The sequence below is a fragment of the Alosa sapidissima genome, chromosome 1 (genome assembly GCF_018492685.1).
Source record: "Alosa sapidissima isolate fAloSap1 chromosome 1, fAloSap1.pri, whole genome shotgun sequence".
In the NCBI taxonomy this organism is placed as follows: Eukaryota; Metazoa; Chordata; class Actinopteri; order Clupeiformes; family Clupeidae; genus Alosa; species Alosa sapidissima.
Genome location: NC_055957.1, coordinates 26202852 through 26224696, shown reverse-complemented (window position 1 = coordinate 26224696; position 21845 = coordinate 26202852). Strand labels below are relative to the sequence as shown.

At 38.7% G+C, this 21845-nt stretch overlaps 1 protein-coding gene and 1 long non-coding RNA gene across 3 annotated transcripts; one reads left to right on the top strand and one right to left on the bottom strand.

Moving 5' to 3' along the window:
* Nucleotides 1-761: 761 nt before the first annotated feature.
* On the bottom strand, nucleotides 762-21648 carry LOC121724889 (butyrophilin-like protein 2). Of its 2 annotated transcripts, XM_042111787.1 has the most exons (14): nucleotides 21463-21648; nucleotides 13842-13889; nucleotides 12779-13129; nucleotides 10951-11103; nucleotides 10582-10710; nucleotides 10138-10185; nucleotides 9809-9894; nucleotides 9610-9640; nucleotides 6400-6459; nucleotides 5971-6033; nucleotides 5295-5627; nucleotides 5172-5195; nucleotides 2126-2201; nucleotides 762-1970 (listed from the first exon to the last, which is right to left on the bottom strand). In XM_042111787.1, exons 1-13 carry the CDS (start codon nucleotides 21485-21487, stop codon nucleotides 2131-2133), a joined length of 1422 nt encoding a protein of 473 aa, XP_041967721.1. In that variant the 5' UTR covers nucleotides 21488-21648; the 3' UTR covers nucleotides 762-1970; nucleotides 2126-2130. The 2 variants fall into 2 exon arrangements, with proteins under 2 accessions (XP_041967721.1, XP_041967730.1); XM_042111796.1 differs by lacking the exon at nucleotides 9610-9640 and having other exon boundaries at nucleotides 9811-9894.
* LOC121677458 lies at nucleotides 16548-18511 on the top strand. Its single transcript, XR_006020972.1, has 2 exons — nucleotides 16548-16972; nucleotides 18156-18511. It is a non-coding gene; the product is annotated as an uncharacterized LOC121677458 (long non-coding RNA).
* Nucleotides 21649-21845: the final 197 nt, after the last annotated feature.

The window sequence follows — 21845 nt, the reverse complement described above, 5'->3', positions numbered from 1 at the left end:
GAGGTGCCTGTTAAGGTAACGAGAACTCTGGAGCACTCGTAGATCTACGAGTGTTTTCACGAAGCTCTTAAAGCTGCAGTTGGCAAGATTTTTTATCATATTCACTGAAACCGACACTATGCTCCGAGAGAACAACATAAATCAGCCGGTTTTAGAAAAAAACCTGCACTTCTACCTCCACCTTGAGCCTGTTATTTGTTTTGCAAAAATCCACAGCTCCCAGTTCTTCTGGTCCAATCAGAGCAGGGCTGTGTGAGATATGACTGTCAATCAGTTTGGTGCAGTCTGGTGCGCACTGACAAGCACAAACTCTTCGAGAGGGTGCTCAGTGGTAGTGGGGGAGGGGCATGATAGTTGTTAACATTCAAAATTTTGGCTAAGTCACCTCAATCTGTCAGACTTGCCAACTGCAGCTTTAAGCTACGATGGTTTTGGGAAACAGACGGCAAATCTTAAGACGTTCGTAAGAGGGAATGCTCTTAGGCTTACGATGTTTTCGGGGAACTGGGCCCAGGCCTATCTCAAAACTCCTCTAATTAACGTAGTTTGCTCCCAAACTAAAGTTTGAACTCGTTATCACCCATAAATAGATCCTATGTTGTGTTTACATCCAATCCTTTAATAATGATACTTTAGTCTTCATATAACCCTATGGCTAAGACAATTCAATAGAACACCATTCTACAGTGAATTAAACAATCAAGCATTTGATCTTTGTTCGAAAGGCATTTTTATTGATGAAAATTAACAGTCAAACAGAGTCATTTTAATTTTTTTATTCAAATATCATTAACAAACATTGCCAAGGCATGCACCACGACCACAGAATGGCACAGGAAACTCCCCTATAACTTTGAGCAGAACCCTGCTGAGAAAGAGGGAGACCATCAACTTGAGGCCAGTCCGTAGAGATAGAAAGGGGGAGGGGTGAGAAACATTCATTCAACCGTTATTTATTCTAGGATGAGCAAGAGGATGAACTCATGAACATCAGTGAGGAGTAAACATATCCCAGTAAATTTAGCATCTCAAGTATGTGCTAGCAAGTAGCTCATCAGCAAGTAGCTCATCAGATTAGGACAGAGTGCACCATAACATTGAAGGATATAGATCTCTGTTTCTCGAGGTCACCGAGTACTGTCAGTACAAAAAACAAAAGAGCACTCCATGCATCACATGAAGTTAACATGCCCCCAGAGTGTAGCACTCTAGTTAGCCTACCTGACTGCTCGAGCTAGTTAGCACATTTTATTCCATACCGACAGTACTCTCATTCTACAGGTTATTCAAAAAGTATTACATTCAGTATTACATGCAAGACATTTTGATCACAATCTTGCCACCTATTCCAGCAAGTTACTTCTTGCACATGGTATATAATTCACTGAACAGATATTTGTTATTTGCTTAACAACTAGTAAAACTACACTGGCATACAAAATGACAAAAACACCTGTTTATAATTTTCACCAATCAAAGCATGATTCAAGGTGAAATGACAAGACAAAAGTCACAATAAACTTTCAGTGTAAACCGTCACAAATTACTCGCACAGTTTATACATATATTACTTATGATGAAATGCCATAATATGCTTTGCTTAACATTTGCTCAACCTACCCACAGTAGTAGTCTTTTTTCCTGCTGCATTACCCATAATGCTTTCATAGGCTATAACTTCAAAATAAAAGTCGCTAAACCCATTTATACAGATTTCATATTATTAAGTATATGTACCCTAAGGTAGAGTAAAATATTCGCATAATTTGCTCGCAAGGTTACTATTATAAGCTTTTACATTACCTATGACATAGGGAATAATGTAAGTGGGGGCATTCATGTAGTCACAGTTAAATTGTCTGGCACTGAATGTGAATAGACGGTAATGTGCATGGGACAGCAGCAGTAAGCACATGTCTTCTGCATCATGGATCAGGTGGACAGACTGCAACTGCATTCCAAAGTGGAGCCTAGAACAACAGGGAAAGAAAAAGAGGTTAACGAAGTATGCAGACCTGTAAGCTAAGTACTGTAGGTAACCTATTAAATTCAATGTATACATGTATAGAAACCAGAAAATTGTCCATGACAGAAAATGGCTGAAATGCAAAGATTATTCAAGCACCATTTCTAACTAAGCTCCTGGGCAGATGCATCCATTGTCGGCCTATTTTCAACAATGGCCTCCAGTCCTCCTGAATCTGTGGTGGAAAAAAACAAACATGTGGGAAACTATGACGCCAAAGTGTAACAGACCTTTTTTTCATGTACAGAATGCATTCTGCTACAAAACGTAATAATTTATTACAAAACTACGCTACTACTGAACATGGGCAAAATGCACCATTGAGATCAATATATTTTGTATAGAGCAGTGGTCCCCAAACTTTTTCTTCCGAGGGCCAGCTTACTATACCTGGCTCTAAGAGAGGGCCAGAGACTCGGAGTATATCAGTAACCATAAATAGCTTAGTGCTGTGAACAACAGCAGTCTACCTTAGTTGAATATTCCATTACATTTAATCTATAGGCTATTGCAATTTAATACCATTGTTAGCTGTGTTTATATTGCCATCATTCCATATCAGTGTAAAATGTAACTCAAATAGTTAAACTAAACTAAACAATACTAATAAAAAGACTTTTGCATTCCCAAAAGTATTAGCAGGGAGTCCCAAAAGTATATTTTATTAAAAATGTGTGAACTCTGAACATTTTAAAGTTCTCAAACTATGAGAATTTTATGAAATGAAATGACCACCATTCTAACTTTCACTTACCTGAACTTGTGACCTCTTTGTATGAACATTTGAACGGGTGAATACAAAATAGAAATAATTATCCCAGAAAATCCCAGAAATATGACTTGAATAGAAGTTAGTTAGTTATGAACAATTAATTGATAAACTTTTACAATACTTTGAGCACTGAGGCAGTCAACATAGGCCACTTACATTGTTTGCAGGTAGGCCTACATTTCATTCCGTTTTTGATGGCAAACGCGAAACAGCGCCAAAACAACCACCAGTGGACAAAAAGAGTACTACATGTGTACTGTTAAGACTCGCCATAGAGAATGAATGGGGGAAATTGCGGAGGTTATAGTTTGACGATGTCGTACTTCCGTGCGGGCCGGTTGCTATATACCACGGACATGTTTTGGGGGGCCACCCAAAATGAGGTGGCGGGCCGTAGTTTGGGGACCACTGGTATAGAGTTTCCACAGGTTACTCTATACAACCACGGGTGGCACTGGTAACTCTATATAAAACATATTGATCTCAGTGGGGCATTTTGCCCATGTTCAGGGTGGAAAAAAAAAGAAAGATTTGCATAAGTCAAATTGGTGCTTTTTTTAAAGAAGGGATCATGGAGAATAAAGAAAAACATATTTAAAAAATCTATTCCCACAAGGTGTTTGGGTTCTCTGAAAATGAGAACCAAAATTATTTTTCAGACTTGTAAGAAAGAGTAGCTGTGTCAGCTGTCAGAGAGGTCAGGCAGGTCTGAGATTTGGCTTGAGCAGAGAGATGTGTGTGTGTGTGTGTGTGTGTGTGTGTGTGTGTGTGTGTGTGTGAGAGATTGCAGAGAGATATTGCATTCAATATGCAAATTATAAGGTTATTCTGTTTTGTACTGGTGCTGTTTTTTAAAACATTTAAAACGACACATTGAGAACATGTCAAGGCCCTCGGAAATCTACCAATGAAGTGAGGAGCTACTTTGAGCCTCGTGAATGGTGTAAAACAGTGATTTATTTGCATGGCTAGGCCGATGCCTGAGGCACCCCATCGAAAAACTGTTGGTAGCATCGGCTAACTAGCGCCAGATTTCTGAGTGCAGGGGACAAGCCGAGATGAGCTATAAGACATACGTTCACACTCGGTATCATGTTTCAACACATACAATACAATAGCAACACAATATCACACCGGAATTCTCCTTTAATTATGATTTCCAGCCCTGCGTTTACCTGTCTCTTGTTTTACTGTTTCCTGTCCACCTGTGCCCTTTAGCCTTGTTAAATCTCTATGTATATAAACCCCTAGTTTTGTTATGTTCCTTCTGTGTCATTGTTGTAATGTTCCTGTGCTGCACTCTGTAAGTAAAGTCAGTGAAATTACTCTTTGTGTGTTGTCCTGCATTTGGGTCACGTAAATTAGCACCCCGTGACATCAGTGTGATACAATCTCTGTAAATTACGTTTGAACAAAACGTGTTTCATCTGTTCTGGCTATCCCCGCTATTTGAATCTTATCTCACTCAATGAACAGCATCTCAACACTAAATTAATGATTATCTGTAATTGTCATCGGATAGTCTAGTCATATGACTAGACATTCAGTGTGTTTGAAATCATTAATTCAATCATATTTTCCATCTTTGCAGAGGAAAAGTTTTGTGTAAAGGGAATTAAAGGCCTGTCTCATATAGACGCCTGTCTCTAATACTAGCTGGTGCAGTTTGGCGATTTGGGAAAAATAAAAGCCCGGGCTATTATTTAGAGTTTTACGGTATGTGAATAAAAATCTACACGTTTGAATGGCCAAAAAAATCATATGTGGTATTCCACATATTACTTTGGGTTAGGGTAGCCTACTCTGCACATGTCATTGACAGTGAGTGGTAACTTCAGTCATTTGCATCATGCTAAAAATCTGACACTAGGCACTATGATGATGCCTGACCCAAAGGGAAAATTATAATAAAAGAGAGACACGTTGAACTTTAAAGTCTATAATGTGCTGCTATTCATTGATTCACTCATTTGCCAAACTTGTTTTTAAGATATGTTCATAGCAAAAATGGATGCATGCAATTAATTTAGATTAATTAATCACAGAGTATGTAATTAATTAGATTAATTTTTTTTTAATCGATTGACAGCCCTAGTTTTGTATTTATGCATTTTGTAGTACAAATGTTCTGTCTAGGTCCATTACACTTGGTACCCCACAAGAAAGTAGGCTAAATTCTTTAGAGTAATTCTCTAAATACTGCAAGCATCATTATGCTTTGGCATTATTATACTGTACTGGACACTTTGTACCATGCATTGCCATGTTGAACACACATTGACTTCAGCTACCTGAATGCCGTGTCCTCCATTATCCCTTACTTGGGTAAAAGATAATTGCATAAAATTAAATGAGCAAACTTTGTGTACTTACGTGGGTAGATGCACATTTCTTTATCTGGACAAAAGTAAAATCAAAATGCATATTAGTAGATTGTATCACTTTGTGAGTGTTATTATTTCCAACAATGTCAACAGTGTGACATGGTAATCATACCTGTCGCATAAGGAGAGTACCTAATTTGTAAGGCACACTCATTGTACTCTCTATGGATGACTTGGCACACATATTTCCCAGCGTCTTCTGGTTGGATTTTGCTCAGTTCCAAGAATATCTTCCCATTCTCTAGCTCTTCCTTGCAGATGCTTACTCGGCCTTCATAGCCACTTCTCTCCTTCATCTGGCCCTTTTTATAAAGGCAAATACAGTCTGTACCTTTAAACCACCGGATCTCCATGTCAAGAGCACTTTTTTCAGAGAAGAGTTGACAAGATAATATAGGATTTGCACCAAGTGAGCACTGGACGTTGTCATGGAAATGGACCACCTCTGGATAGAGAAAAGGATATTTTTAATTAACATTTTATCAGACATACATTTATACCACTGGTGTTGGTTTTACACTTTTACCCTGATACACATTTGGTCATCCCAACAGTGACCAAATTAAGCCAAATTCTATTATTATTTTTCTTATTTGACATTTTAATTACATTTTTAAATTGACTTTATCTTCTTTTAGCTTAACTGTTATAATGCAATTTTCTATGATCTTTTATTATGCACTTTCATATATTTATCTGCTCATTTGTAAAGCACTTTAAATAGCCAATGTATCCAGGAAGACAAAACAGCTCAATTCAGCTCCAATATATGCAAATGTAAACTATACCTGTAATCTTCTTTTTTAATGCCGCCATTTCTCTCTCACTTTCATCCAGTTTCCTCTGCAGCTCTGACACATTCAGACATTGGATGATGACATGTGAGACATTGGACGATTACATTGAATGATGTATATGAAGAAATCTTTACACAATGGGCCCTAACTTAAATGACGGGCAAAGTGCCAAGTCTGCCAACAAGCAAAGTTCTCATGCATGACGAATAGCTATGGTGTGTGAATTACAGCATGTGGGAAGAATGAGCTGACTCATCAATATTTGCGTCTAAGCTCTATATTGTTTTAAATTAGCAAATTTATTTTGCTTAGTGAATAAATTAGCTTTACTTGGACTAAAGATTTTGCACCTTGTCCATCATTCAGTTAGGGCCCAAGGAGTCCATTTGTAGTATCACAATGATTGATTAATAAATTCACCTCTTTTCTCTCGTGTCAGAGTCTCCACTTCTGGCTCTGACAATGGGATCTGTTGAGAGACTATGAAATATGTGAAGAAATGAGCGTTATCTACAACACAACAATCAAATGACCAAATATTTTACCATATTGATGAGATCATTTTACAGTTTTTCTCAATTGCTTTAATGTATGTGTTAACTCACATTTTCAAAACAATTAACACACAGGCCTAAACAGAAGCACTCGAACACTAAAATGTAACAGTAAATACAAATATTTCCACCAAACTTTCCCATCTTTCTGGAAACATTTCCCCTGGCTTCATCTACATAAATTAATATAATTGTGCGCCCTCAGCTTCAAGTGCTTTAAGTTCCCAATGGTTAATCTTGTCGCTTCTATGATTTTTATTTTCATGTCATCCTCCTTGTGTGGCAGACAGTGAAGCTCACCTAACAAGAGTGCTGCGCTTCCCATGTACTAGGCATGCTCACCAATCAGAAGAGGCCCAACTTGTGACATTTGGAATACTGAACCGAAGCTTAACTTTGAAAAATTATATCACAAATCAAATTGTCAGAAAAAAATTACAATTAAATATTTTCCCTAAATTGTGCAGCACTAAACCTGATTCACTACAATTAAACAAAATCAAGAACAGGGACGAAACATTGACAAATGCATTCATAGTTATAGTATTATTTCCCTATCCCTGCTGGTGACCCGAGTGAGAATTTTCTATGAGGAAGTTCTTAACTATCTATGGCTAGTCTGTAAACCTATGAACTCTTTAAAATAGCTATTAAGTTACAATGCTTTCCAGAAATGCTCCTAAAATCTAAAGTGACTCTTGTGAGGGATTTTATTGGCCGAGGTGAAGTTAGTTTGATATTCGATATTTGACAGATATTCAATTTTTGTTTTAATGCGGCCGGTTTCACCCAGTATTTGGCCCATCTACTTGCTCCCAGCTAACCTAACTAGAGTTCTCAATGGGTCGGGTCACTCATCAGACACACCTCTTTTTATAGCCACTGTATGCACACTGTATTTTATATGAATGTTTTTTTTTCTTTATATATATATATATATATTTTCTTTTGGCTTTTCATGCCTTTAATTTACAGGACAGTAGAGAATGACACGAAGCGAGTTGGGGTGGGATCCGGAAAGGACCACGAGGCGGGAATCGAACCCGGGTCGCCGGCGTACGGTGCAGGTGCCCCAGCCCGCCGTGCCACGGCTGGGGCCTTTATATGAATATTTTAAAGAAAATACATTATTTCCCATAAGGAATGGTCTCCTTTTTTCAATACCTCCCAAGCCATGTGACCTAGTGACTCCAAACCAATGCAGAATAGTTATCCTATATGGGACTAATCAGACATACCTCAAATGAATATATTTGGTCACATGATGTCAAAGCTATTAACAAAAAAGACTATGAAGGTAAATCAGAAGGTTCTTCATAGACGGCCCCTAAGTAGGTCAGCTGGGAGCAAGTAGACAGGTCCCCTGTTTGTACACCGTCTGCAAACACGGGGTGAAACCGGCCGCATTAAAAAAAAATTTGAATATCTGTCGAATATCCGAATATATAATAATATAATAATATCAAACAAATAGTATTTTATTGTACTAATTACTTCTTAGGCTTATAATGCTCTTGGGAAATGTGGCCCTGGCCAATTTTGACAGGAGGCACAACAAATACAGCAATGCTACATTGTTGAATGTTTCAATTATTTGAAATACTTCATGAATCTTACGTAAGGGATAAGGCCGCCGAGGTGTCATGTTATGGACGAGGGCGAGGGGCAAAGAACTCCCCGACGCGCAACTGGACACACCTCGAAGGCCGTTATTCCGCTTATCACCTGGTTGCCACTGTAAAGCCATGCCTTTATAGCACGCAAAGGTAACACGCGGTTCCGTCCACGGTTCTTAAAAAGAAGCCCACTGGATCAGCTTGTTGTAGACTACAACTTTTGTTGGCCCTATAACAGCGATAGCATGGACAGTTAGCTTGTTTACAGTTGATTCCATTGTTGCGAAGCCTGCCTCCAGGCTCAACTGTTGTTCTACTATGGTTGTTATAGTTACCATTCAAAATTAGCACGTCGTGCCTAACAACGCCCCTTAGCTGTTGTAGAATCAGTGTAACCTACGGACTCGAGTGGCTTATTGCTTTTCTAAAACTGTTACTATAAATACCTGGCAAAGTTTCAGAGTTTCATAAAGTAAAGGCACAACAACTAGAAATATAACGAGTTATTCCTAGATAGTCATTCTTCCGCCAAGAAATATATTTCTCCTATCTGAATGGTTGCAAGCAACGTCTGGATGCAGCTACTTTAACTTTTGTATCAAGTTATGATGGCGCAGTAATATAGAACGAAATGCGGTCAAGGTGTATGTTTATGCTGGATTTTACAATGGCATCGAACGCGATTCAGCCAATCACAATCAAGGACCGGAACTATCAAGCATTGCATTATCAAGCAACTTTTTTTTACCAGATCTACTTCATAGGTGTCCCGTTATTCAGAATTAAAAGCCACCCTGCCAGCCAATCAGAAAAGAGTATTTCTTCTCTCTGGGTGATAATATAATTTATTATACGGCTCTTCACAATGCAAGTAGAACGTTCCATTGACTTGAATGGGATTTCCTAAAGTTCTAGCGGTCATTATTTTCGACTAAAGGACCTCTGAAAAAAAAAAAAAAACACTGTCAATGGCAACGGAGTTTGCGCTTCTAATTCAGGTCTTTCATATCACTCCACAACTACTGGAACTTCATTCAAAAGTGAAAAGCAGACGGTTAATCAGCTGTGTTCTAAAGAATGCTCTAAAGCCTACATAGCCTTCAAAAGATGTTTAGAAGGCTATGTAGGCTAGAGTCATATCGTGGGGAGTTTATTGTTTCATTTTGACAAGTAGTCGTGTAATAAGCGGGATAACGTATAGAACGCCGGTCATTATTGGGGGAATAAATCCGTTCAGGGCGGAACAAGACCCGGTTCGCCCTGTCGGGACTTACAGTATTTTCCCAATAATGACCGGCGTTCTATACATTATCCCTTACATATTTTAGTCTACATTCAAATGATTCCAGTAAATACTGTCATGAATTTAACATGAAAGAAAAGATGTTTATAAAACACTGAGTTTTAAAATAATGTAATGTTTTTACACAATTTCAGGTCATAACAACATCATGGATTACCTGCTTCCTCTGAGTCTTTCGATTTTTCCAATTTTTTCCGATTTTTTTGTGCACAGTAAGGCACAATAATATGTCAACACATAGTAAAATGTGTACATTTTTTATTACAACAACTACTACTACTTTTACAACTACTACTACAATTACTTATAATGACTTGAACAGGGCCTTAAATATTACCTTTATAGAGACTATACATACCTTTTCTGTACAGGACAACTGCCACAATGACAGCAATCAGACATAGTACCAAAAAAAGAACAATTAAGCCTTCTTTCCAAGGGCCTGTATAAAAAATAAACATACACACATTTTACTGTTAAAATTCAAAAACACATCTGGCAACAAGGTCTATGTCAAGAATCTTGCCCTCATGGCTTTATGATGCCTGTGTTTTATTTCATTGTGTTCAATCTCTTTATAAGTAACAGCTGCATAACAGTATTGGCAGATCTAGTCCACCAAGACCAAACATATTAATGAGTCTGAGATCTATAATATCCTCCCATCTCTGAACAGGACTCTCACCTTCACTCTTCTGTTCCATCTCTTCCAGTTTCCTCTGCAGATCATTCACTTGAGGTTGACAAACAAAACATGGTATACTGAATAATATTCACATATATGATATATATGATCATATTTTGCTGTTCACACACTCATATTGACTGTGAAAAGTCAGATGAGCAGTTCTTCCTCAATCAGCCAACCTAAATCCCTACCCGGCCTTGCTCCTTCACATTTGTCTTCTTAATATGTATTCCAGGTTTAACCTTGAAACCTTGAAAGTCTAGCTTCAACTCTATTAAAGTTGACTTTTTTACATGCCCTTGTCATCTGTTTTCCTTTCTAGGATCTCATCCTTTATCTACTAGCAGTTTTAGAAAATCCGACATCTTGATGCCGTGAGTACAGTCAATCACTCTACTCTTGATGCAACAAATGTTATATGCAAAGATGTCACATCTATACCTGTCCCTGGTAAGAACCTGCTCTCTTTTCTCTCGTCTTTAGAGAGACCTACAGAGCAGGCAATCCACTCAGAGACATCAGAGGAAGAGTGAACCAGCCAGGAAGTCACACTCACAAGTCCATGGGCATCTGAGAAAAACATAGCAGACAGAGAACATTGGTAATGACTTAAGCTGTTATCCAAACTTGTGGTACACTGTGTTTGTTGCATACTTGGCTGAAAATAAATGCTGCCTGTGTAGATGCAAATACAGCTTTTGTTAATCTAAATTAACAGTTTGTCTAATTTATTAACTAACTCACCCCATAATGCACATCCATACATATTAGGTGTATGTATAGTGTATTTCAATACATTACTGTACTTACCTGTTGCACTCTGATAGCTCTCAATAGGGATTTCTGCGCCTCGGTTTCTCCAGGTGAGGGTGGGCTGTGGTGACCAACCCTCTGATTCACAGGTAAAGTTCACCTGTCCACTGCCACCATCAGAGACTGAGAGGATTGGTGGAGTGCCCATCGCTAAAGGGAGAAGCGGAGGGTGATGGGGAGAATTTATTTATCTTTGATAAATGTATTTATCTTTGAACTCAGATCTGTGAGTGTATGAAATAGTGTTAATTTTGTCACCTATTTTTAATTTAGTCTTAGTCTTAGTCTTGTGACGAAATGTCCTTTTTAGTCTTTGTCATATTTAGTCATTCAAATATCATTTTTGTTAGTCAAGTTTTAGTTGACTAAAAGTCTCGTCATTTTAGTCTATTTTTAGTCAAAAGAAAACTAAAGGTATCTTAGTCTTAGTCAGTTTTAGTCAACACATTTTAGTCTTTTTTTTATAACAAATTATTTTTGATTACCATTTGAGTCAAATAGTGTTTCACACATCTCAATTTTCCAACAATATTGTGTGTCCACAGGGCTACTCGTCTGTTATAATTACTCATTCTGATTTTTTGTCAGTCAGTATGTTTACATGCACAGGTAAGTCGAGCTACAGTTATAGCTCGGCTGGGATTTGACCATAGACAGTAAAAGATTTGACTGGACCACTGTCATATTCGTAGACCAGTGTTTCTCAAAGTGTGGTCCGGGGATCACTGGTGGTCCGCAAGGTATCCCAAGGAGTCCGCGAGCAGACGTGGTAAAATATAATATAGATGAGTTGTTTGCAATATTGAACCAACTTGTATGTAAAATCAGTTCTGCAACTAAGATATGCCAGTTTAAATCATACAGTTTGAATTCACACAATAAGCAAAGTGCAAAGACAATAAGCAAGGTGGTTTATTAGGCCTATTGTGTAGACTAATTATAGGCTACTGTTGAAGTTGAAGTGAACTGTATTTTTTTTTTTTTTAGATAGGGTTAGTTAAGTGGTCCTGAAACTGAAAAGGTTTGAGAAACACTGTCATAGGCCAAAGTATTAATGTTTTACTCCGCCTCGCTAGATGGCGATATGCGCCCAAACACAACACATTCCCCAAACAGACTCTCCATTTTAGCCATAGCTAACTTGCTAGCGAACTTTCCATATTAGCTTACTTGCTAGCAAACTTTGCATCATCGTATATAGTCAATCATAAATAGTTGACATTACATGATGAACATTTTCGTATGGACATTCTGGGGGATGTTAATTTGTATGAGAGAAGCTTCAACTTCTGGGTATGTAGCATTGTGGCATAAAGCTTAGGTAGTTAGCTTGCTAACTCTGGCAGAAATCTCCAGTGTTCTTGTTCCATGTAGTTTCGTGTTGCAGCCACAGGGTTGCAGCAACAGCACGTAGACTAGCCTACAGGAAAGCTGTTGCGTATGAACTCATTCGGAATATTTTGAAAACGTAACAGCTAGATATTCTGTCTTCTCATTTTGTAGATGAAAATGAAGAGAGATTTTATCTTAGTTTTTATTTCATGCAAAACATTTTAGTCTCGTCTTTTTTCGTCAAAAATAATGCATCTTAAGATAGTCAGTCAGTGTTTCAGGACATTTCTGCTGTCTCGTCATCGTCTCGTCTTAGTCATGAAAAAAAATGTTGTTGACGAACATATTTCCTCTCGTCTCGTCTGACGAAATTAACACTAGTATGAAAGTTTCTAATCAGCAATAATGTATTGATAAATCACTGTATTATTAATGCAATGATACAACTAACAATAAAGTTTAATGAAGTGGGTGAATTTTTGCAACTTCTCACCTTTCACAACTAGGTGAATTCGGGCCTGCTTGTACGCTGTCTTAGCAGAAACATAGCAGACATAAACTCCACTGTCTGCCAGTTGGACATTGTCCATTTCCAGAGATAACATTCCCTTCTCCGGCTCCCCTATCAGGCGCACCCTGTCCTTGTACTGAGAGTCAGCAGGCTGCTGCTGGATCTGCTGCTTCTGGTAAAGCAGAACGGGAGTTTTGAACTCATCAGGTCGGTGCCAGCGCACCTCCAGTGATTCAGTAAACGCAGGAGAGAGTGAACAAGGTAGGATTATCGATGATCCCATCCAGACGGAGACTGGACCATCAGAAACAGACACGGTGAATGTGTCAGGAACTGTAGAGGGAGAGAGTCAAAAAAGAGGACATTGGATTCCACAAAATATTATATTGCCATGAAGATGTATGTGGCTAGACTGGGTAAACCCAGCCCGATCTGACAGTGATTTTATTTCGCCCTGCAGCTCAGGCTGGAAAGCTGTACATCTTTCTCTCCTGCTTCCGTTACAATTTTGCGGGGATCAATCACAAACTGGCTTATCCACCTGGCACATCCGGATCGTTGATTTGATTGGTTGAAGGACTATCAAATTGCGTACAGAGTCATTTGAACTGCCCGTTGATCACGCCTCTTGTGCAGTAGAAAATACGTACAGACTCCCCAGACTAATATTCAATCTTAAAAGATTGAGCTTGGTCTGGTGATAGCCAGACTAGTATGTGGCTTAACATAAAGATGTTTTTCCTAGTCTAAAAATGTGACCGCACTTCATATTGTGTATATGTGTAATAGTGTGACTACAACTCTTTGAATATTGCTAATACTGCAACATATTGTAGGTAACAGGCAATGTGTAAATAAAGTGAAGAGATCCTTTGAGCACCAGATCAAATCCACTGTCATTGGTAGCCAGCATGACTGCAAGTAGCCTACACAATACAAGCAAGCAACAATACAAGCAACACAATGTTGCCTTGTGTGTTCTTTTTTACCTCAGAGACTGAATGAAGACTGGTTAAAGCAACATGAAATCAGAAAAGACACTTACCTGATGCACCACTACACACAGGTAAAATGAACAGCATCCACAGCAATCCTGACAAAGACAGTAAAACCAGACATTAATAATATTCAGACAGTGTTCCACAACAGATAAATTGAAGATCTCCTCTGATCTGCGAAAGATCTTACAATTGAGTCCTCTCTGAAGACATCATGGCCTGGTACGGAAACAGCAATGCCCAAGACAGAATGGCCTTACACAGAATGACCTGGGCCCAGTTTCCCGAAAGCATCGTAAGCCTTAGCAGGTCGTAAAGTCCCTCTTATGAACGTCTTAAGATTTGCGGATTGTTTCCCGAAACCATCATTGCATTGCAACCACTATTTCTTGACAGCGCTGGAACGTTCCTTCATGGTTAAATCTTTGGTTCTGGGAATGTCCGCAGAACATTCTTTGAACCATGAAACTATGGTTCCAGGAATGTCCGTGGAACATTCTTTGGACCATGTTTAAAACTCAGAAAAAAACTGCAGAGAAAACTGCAGAGATTTGATATATCAGCGTACGGCGGTAGAGAGACTATACGCATATTGAATGTCATTATTTATGCTACTATTTGTGGCTACGTATATATCTATGGTTTCAACCATATTGTTTAAAATCAAAACAATAATAACCTTTCAATGCATGCTGGGAAGCAAATAGGCTAGGCCTAAAGATAAATTCCGACATGTTGCAACCTCAACATGAAAGACCCTTCTAAATCAGCACAACTTCAGTGCTTTATTGAATCCGTGGTCGAACCAGACGGAGAGCTAAAAGTATAATGCTAGGTTGAACCAGATCGTATACTGGGTTGAACCTTTGGGTCGAAGTTTATTGTTACCAGGCAACCCCCATGATGAGTCACTATCTCTCCCACACACACACACAGGCAAAATCAGCTCCGTATGACACAATCTACTCCACTGATTACAAAAATTCGACCTTAATTAATCCTTCAGGTAATGTTCCGTAATAAAGGTAATTTTATGGTTTGACAAAAATAAGCAGCCGTGGCCTACCGTGTGCCTGTGTGCTTCACCTCACTGTGTGTTCACTGTGTGCTGAGTGTGTTTCACTAATTCACGGATTGGGATAAATGCAGAGACCAAATTCCTCTCACGGGATCAAAAGAATATACCGTATTGTGAAGAGGAAGATGCGATAAGTCAGACCCAACAATGCAGAAGAGCTGAAGGCCACTATCAGAGCAACCTGGGCTCTAACACCTGAGTAGTGCCACAGACTGATCGACTCCGTGCCACGCCGCATTGCTGCAGTAATTCAGGCAAAAGGAGCCCCAACTAAGTATTGAGTGCTGTAGGCCTACATGCTCATAGGCTACTTTTTTAAATGTTCATACTTTTCAGTTGGCCAACATTTCTAAAAAAAACTTTTTTTATATTGGTCTTAAGTGATATTCTAATTTTCTGAGATACTGAATTTGGGATTTTCATTAGTTGTCAGTTATAATCATCAATTAAACATTTGAAATATATCAATCTGTGTGTAATAAACGAATATACAAGTTTCACTTTTTAAATGGAATTACTGAAATAAATCAACTTTTTGATGATATTCTAATTAGGCCTATATGACCAGCACCTGTAGGGCAGTAGTGACCATAAGCCTGCCAAGCTCGACATTTTTGGCGTAAGATGGTCATGGTGGTTCGCTAGAATGGTCAACATGAGCTGGCATGGCCAGTTAAACCAGCGATGTACTGTAGGTTAAGACCAGCGACACCAGCTTTAGAAAATGATCAGATTGAGGTGGTACTACAAGCAAAACCATCTGAATTACCATCATTTTGCCCATTTGATCTCAGGGCAATTCCATGGAAAATTGCATTTTTTCTAACATCCATAACGCCAATAAAATGTGATGGTATGGTATGATGTGAATGATTACATGACATTTGAGCATTTGAGAATAAAATGCACAAAAAATGAATGTTTCATTCACATCATACAAATACCAAGGCATTTCACTGGCGTTATGGATGTGACAAAAAGTCAATTTTCGGTGGAATTGCCACTCACTTTTAGTTTTACAATTCCATGCCACACCCATGATCCAACGTTTCGGCTAGTTTTAGGCTAGTTGTATGGTTTTATCAGAGAATCCGTAGACGGGCTCTGGTTTTATGACTGACTGTATGATAGGCGCTGTCATGAACAATTTGTTCCGGCTTGCGAATAAGTTCCGGATGATGTAATAATCACGTTCCGATCTCACATTAAAATGTTTCTCATAGAATGTTGGCGTCGTTGCTATGACTGTTGCTGTCGCTGGACGATCCATTTACCCCTTTGTGACGTCTATGCTTTGTGACCACCGAATCCTACTGCGGTAAACGTGCGAAGGAGTCCTTCCATAGACATAATATACATAGACGCCGCATCGACCGCTGCTCCCTACTAGCGCTGACGAGATTTGGAGCCGCCATCTTGGACCGGTCATCCACTCCACTCAGTGTAATCTGTTTGGCCGGTGCAATGAGCTGTCAGCACACTTAATTAATCATATCTCACTGAATACCGAACAGATTTTCACGCGGTTTTTTTTGCTGCAAAGGTCATACATGTAGCTATGATACAGGCCACATTGTTCGAAAATACAAAATACAACCAATAGTACGGTAATGTTAAATCTTACTTGTGAAAAGTAAATCCCCCGAGTATGGTCCGCCGATTTGAGCAGGAACATGCTGCACAGTGCTGTCATCTTGTGTTTTCTGCTGCAACGCAATGAGGAGTATGACCGGTCCAAGATGGCGGCCTCATTTCTTGTTTCCAGCAGCCAATGCGGCGTCTATGTATATTATGTCTATGAGTCCTTCAGCAACAAGGGGTTGATGGCTTGCTTGACGGCACGCTTTGCGTTACAGGAATAGGCCTACCAACCTACGTTCAGTGTAATACTTCTGCCGTTCAGGCACCGATTTTATATTTGAACATTTTCTCATAGACATTACATATAGGCTTTACAGTGGTTTGGTTGGTAGGTTTTAAACGTATTTTTTTGTTTTACTACGGAAGATCGACTCACTCAACTTGCTAACGTAACGTTACATTTGGATCTAGATGCGGAGCAGCAGAACTACCACACCAGAAGCTCGTGGATCAGCTCAGGTAATGAAGTCATTTTATTTGTTGCAATTGCAAATTATTCTGGTTATTACGGCGTTATTAGGCCTATCAGCAATTCCACAATGTGTGCATGACCGTAACATTTGCAATGCTTGTTATTTGGTGACTTTTGTTGTTTGCTAGTCGTGTTGACATTAGCAGATAGCTTAATGTTTTTAGGACAATCTAAACTGTTTGAATTAGAAATATAGTTTCTTAGTTCGTGTTAGACTATTTGACAAACAAGAAAGGGCAAATATGTCTTGGTTTTGAATGAAATAGCCTAGTTAAAATTCCCTCAGGATGAATAAAGTATTTGTCTATCAATCCATCCATCCAGACTGCCCATAATCAATGCTGGCTGGCAAGCTGGTAGCCTATGCCTTACGTTTAATCTTAGGTTTTTTATTACACACTTGCTACAAGTGAGCTCATGCCTTCAGTCCTCCAGTGAGCATGGTGTAAATAAAGATTATGTGGATGTGGAATATATTATAAGAATATTATATGTGGTATAATTAAGCCCTATGATTTATTAACATGTTTTTATCTTCAATTACACTACCCTATACCATCCATAGTATTCTATTTATACGTAAAAATATGCATAGTGCAATTACACTTAAGCTTATACATCTATATTCTACAGCTCTTTACTGTTCTTAATGTGCATACACTTACTTATAATGTTGACTGTTACTATACTGCACATATCTGTCTATATATCTGTCTACGGTTCATACTGAATATCCAAATTTATTCTGTTTTTATAATATTACTGTTAATATACTGCATACTGTATATCTATATTGTATTATTTTTGTTAGCCTTATAATGTTACTGCGACTACACTGCACATATCTGTACATGATATTCATACACTGTTCACACTGCATATCCATATCTATCCTGCTCTTATAAGGCTACTGCTAATACATTGCACATATTTATATTTAATTTATATTACTGTAAACCATACCACTTTCTTAACTGTATACTACTGTCTACACTGCACTATATGTCTTCTACTGCTTATACTGCACCACCTGTCTATACTGTGTGTCACATTGCACTTTTCTGCTTTTTTGCACTTCTGGTTAGACGCAAACTGCATTTCGTTGTCCCTGTATTTGTACTCTACACAATGACAATAAAGTTGAATCTAATCTAATCTTCATTATTTTAGAAGGAGAGAGAGAAGAATGAGTAATCACAGCCTTGACCATGAAGCAAGGACCATGAAGGGATGGCCATCGAAAAGAAATACCTGTATAGTAAACGTCATCACGTAGCACAGTGGTCATGGGAAATGTAGGAAGTACTGCCAGGGGGATATATGACCAAGAACAGAGCCTAATGCATCATGCATGTAATGCCTCATGCATCACAGGCCAAACTGGCTAGTAAGTTTTTATTAACACCCGCCAAAATAAATTTGAACCCCGCATTTGGTGGGTGTTAATTTAGAACCCTGCTTATATCACTGACAACAGTAGTCCAGCCAAGATATTGTCATTTAAAAAGTGAAGTTGCAGCCCTCAACTGATGTTGATGTTGTCATGTTGTGTTTTGGCCTGATGCGCCATCCTCCACCTATCTACTAATCACGAAGTCAGTAGTGTTTCGGCATCCTGGTTGCCAGTTCTGCCAGTCAGGGGGGAGGGGGACGGGATACACCGCTCTACAGTAATTTAAAGTGATTGCAGTACCAGTTTTGGCCACAATCTTACATACGGTTCCTTTAACTTCCCATGGAAAGTTTCCAGAAATTTACCGGACATTTTCCGCCCCTTTGCAACCCTAGTCGTAAAGTTAGCTAGTTCAAACTACACCTCTCGACCTGTGGTAGAAGTATAGTAGAAAAATTTCAGGGGATTTTCATGTGAAAGACTGTACTAACTCCAGATTTGTGTACAAATTGATAATTATAAACGGATTTAAGTTTCTGGTTGATATTATACACTTCTAACCACCATACATCCATATTTTAAAATGGCTTAGGCATAAAATATATTATTTGAAAGCCAATTTGCAGCCACGTGCACACAAGTAAAAGTCACACATCTGCAGATAATAATACAAGGTGCACGCTTTTGATCAGTCAGTTGAGAATATGTAGCCTTTGATTTTAACCTTGTCATGGAGTGGGGGGATAATATGATCTGCATAATAGATAGACTTATAGGTAAACAATGGTGAGAATATTGTAGTCAAAATAACTATTTCAATCCAGATTCGAACTCTTGGACAGCTGACTGTCATGTGCTGCACATCGCAGGCTATCATCAGCCTTATTGCACTGCACCACAGAGATGATGGTGTAAACAAGTGAATAGAGGGTAAATAACAATAGAGTATACAACAGTTTCACCAGCACATTTAAATGACTAATGTTTAAAAGTGAATTCAAAGCAGTCGTTAATTTACAAGGTCGGCCTATATGAACCAATGAATTAACTTGATGACCCTGAATTACAAAAAAAAAAAGAGAGAGAGATGATTTCATACATCATTACTGTAAGTCTGTTATTTGCAGGTGTCAGTCCGCGTGTTAGGCTACTATATGTAATGACCACCTTAGTCCAGACTACTGAACTTTGGATACTATCATGGTCAAGACTTACAAAGTACTATGTAAGTATGATAGTTTTGGGAAACAGTTTTAACTTAGATGTTGGTTAGTTGACTGGTGCTGCCTGAGAAGAGGACTGGACTGAAACACCTGCACAACCAAGCCAGCTTGGAGGAGAGGATATGCATTGAACCTGCTCACCAATGCCAGCAAAAAGAGGAACCTCCTGGCCCAGACATCAATTGTGGTTTTATTTTGTGAAATAAAAAGACCATACATTTGAGTAATTATTGCCTAATTATTATTATGTTTATTAAAATGTGTATTTTATAAATATGTTGTAATTGCATTGGCAGTAAGTTGCTAATGGCAATTATTCATTCCCTTTGACACATGAGAAACATTAGAGTGGACAGTGTTGCAGTGGCTCTCATTTTTTTCTACAAATGCTGACTTGCACTACATACTTGGTTTCCCTCTTACTTTGTAACTTTTTCCACCAAATGTATGTAATAAATTACTTTTTGTTCAAATTCACTTTTGGTGTGGTCTCCCCATTGCTCCACCATAAGCCATGTGCACCATGACAAATGTCTTATGATTTAAGTTACACACATGCTGTCTGGGGATTAGTAAACTATATGCATGTGGGCCTACTAATGAATTTAAAAACAGTACGTGTATTTACTATTGTTGATGTTGAGACACTTGCATACTGTACTACTACACCTGTGTTGGCCCTGAATGAAATAGTCTACCCAGGTTAACATTTCTTGCACTTTATCACAATACTAAAGCGTCTGATACCTTAGTGATTGAGTTTATGTACGACACTATATGAACACAGATTTCTTCCTAAGATAGTTTTGCTGTAGTCCAACTCCAGTGTGAAATAACTAGACTAGCACCTTGCAAAATCAATGCTTCCCCAACTTTTTTGCTGACGCAAATGTAACCAGCTGAACACCACATTTGCCATTACTTGTATACTGCAAAGATGACGTTTAGTCTCTGTGTTTTGAGATAAAATGCAGAAGGCCGAACTTCGTTATGAGGTAGGACAACATTGTTACTGTCTTCCTTCCCATAAGCGACATAAAGGCACTTTGTGATTATCTGAAGCCAACTGGAATGTAGCTTACGTTATAACGGGTATTGAGAGTTTGACTAATAATGTGGACGAGGAAGATGAACAGTGCCTATAGTAGCCTACGAACAGGTTGGCATATTTAGCGAACCGATTTGTAGCCTAAAGATACATTTATAACGAAACTCAATATCCAACATGACAGTAGCCAAGGCTATTTCAGTGTTTTCAAGCAGGCCTAGCTTCAGATAGTTAGCTTCAGACAACCCCAAGTAGGCCTAGGCTAGCTTATATTGGTCACAGACGCGGTAAAATAGGCTACAAGTTTGACGTGCTGCGTGGCGCTCAATAAAACCTTAAAACGAAAGAGTCAGGGCTAATTGTATTTCACCAGATACATATTCCATCTTCTCCCCTATACAGTGTAAAATATAGGCTATCTATTTCGCACTGACGACTTAAATTCTCCCTTTTTCATACGTGTTTAGACAGTGTTTCACGAAGATTCTAAGAGACATTCACCTAGAAATTAACAGCTGATCGGAACGTGATTATTACGTCATCCGGAACTTTTTCGCAAGCCGGAACTTATTGTTCATGACAGCGCCTGACACGAAGGTATCATATGCTGCATGGGAAAAAAACGCCTCGAATTAAAGTTCACTTCAATAATGGAATAGAGACTGAAAAAACCTACTATGCAGGCTATCTAGAATACAACGTAGGCTAGTCTTAACTTTGCCGATATTAACTGGCTACTGCTAGATTCCGATAAAGGAATGCCATTTGATGTGATTTAGCCTAGGCCTACTGTTCTTTTTGTTTAGAACTTACCTGTCCGATGGGACGTAGACGCCATAGCGAGGATTCAGCTAACAAAGATAACTGTTGTTTATCAGGGACCAACGCAAGTCATTGCCATGAATAGCCTACAGCTGGTTAGTGTAGTTTTACTTTCGTTTTCAAAAGACCATGATCTAAGGGTTTATTTTAGGCTATTTGCACGGCATGGCCTGTGAGCTAGCCTAAAACATCTCTAATAATGACTGATGGTTGACACTATAAGAACTTCATGAATTTTAGACTGTAGACAGATAGGCTACTTTACTACTTTACTTTGGCCAAATTGTGTAGCTCAGTGTGCCCGTCAGTTATTTTTCATAAACTTTTAGACAAAGGTGGAGCCTGAGGCTACAATCTGTGTCCGTGGAGTGCAT

What these genes read in the sequence shown, in the direction of transcription:
- LOC121724889 (XM_042111787.1), bottom strand. Translation starts at nt 21,487, where the DNA reads ATGGCGTCTACGTCCCATCGGACAG. An exon ending in GTCTACGTCCCATCGGACAG is followed by an intron (nt 13,890 to 21,462) that starts GTAAGTTCTAAA and finishes TGTCTTTGTCAG; the next exon opens with GATTGCTGTGGATGCTGTTC. An exon ending in TTGTCCTGTACAGAAAAGGT is followed by an intron (nt 9,641 to 9,808) that starts ATGTATAGTCTC and finishes AATCGGAAAAAA; the next exon opens with TTGGAAAAATCGAAAGACTC.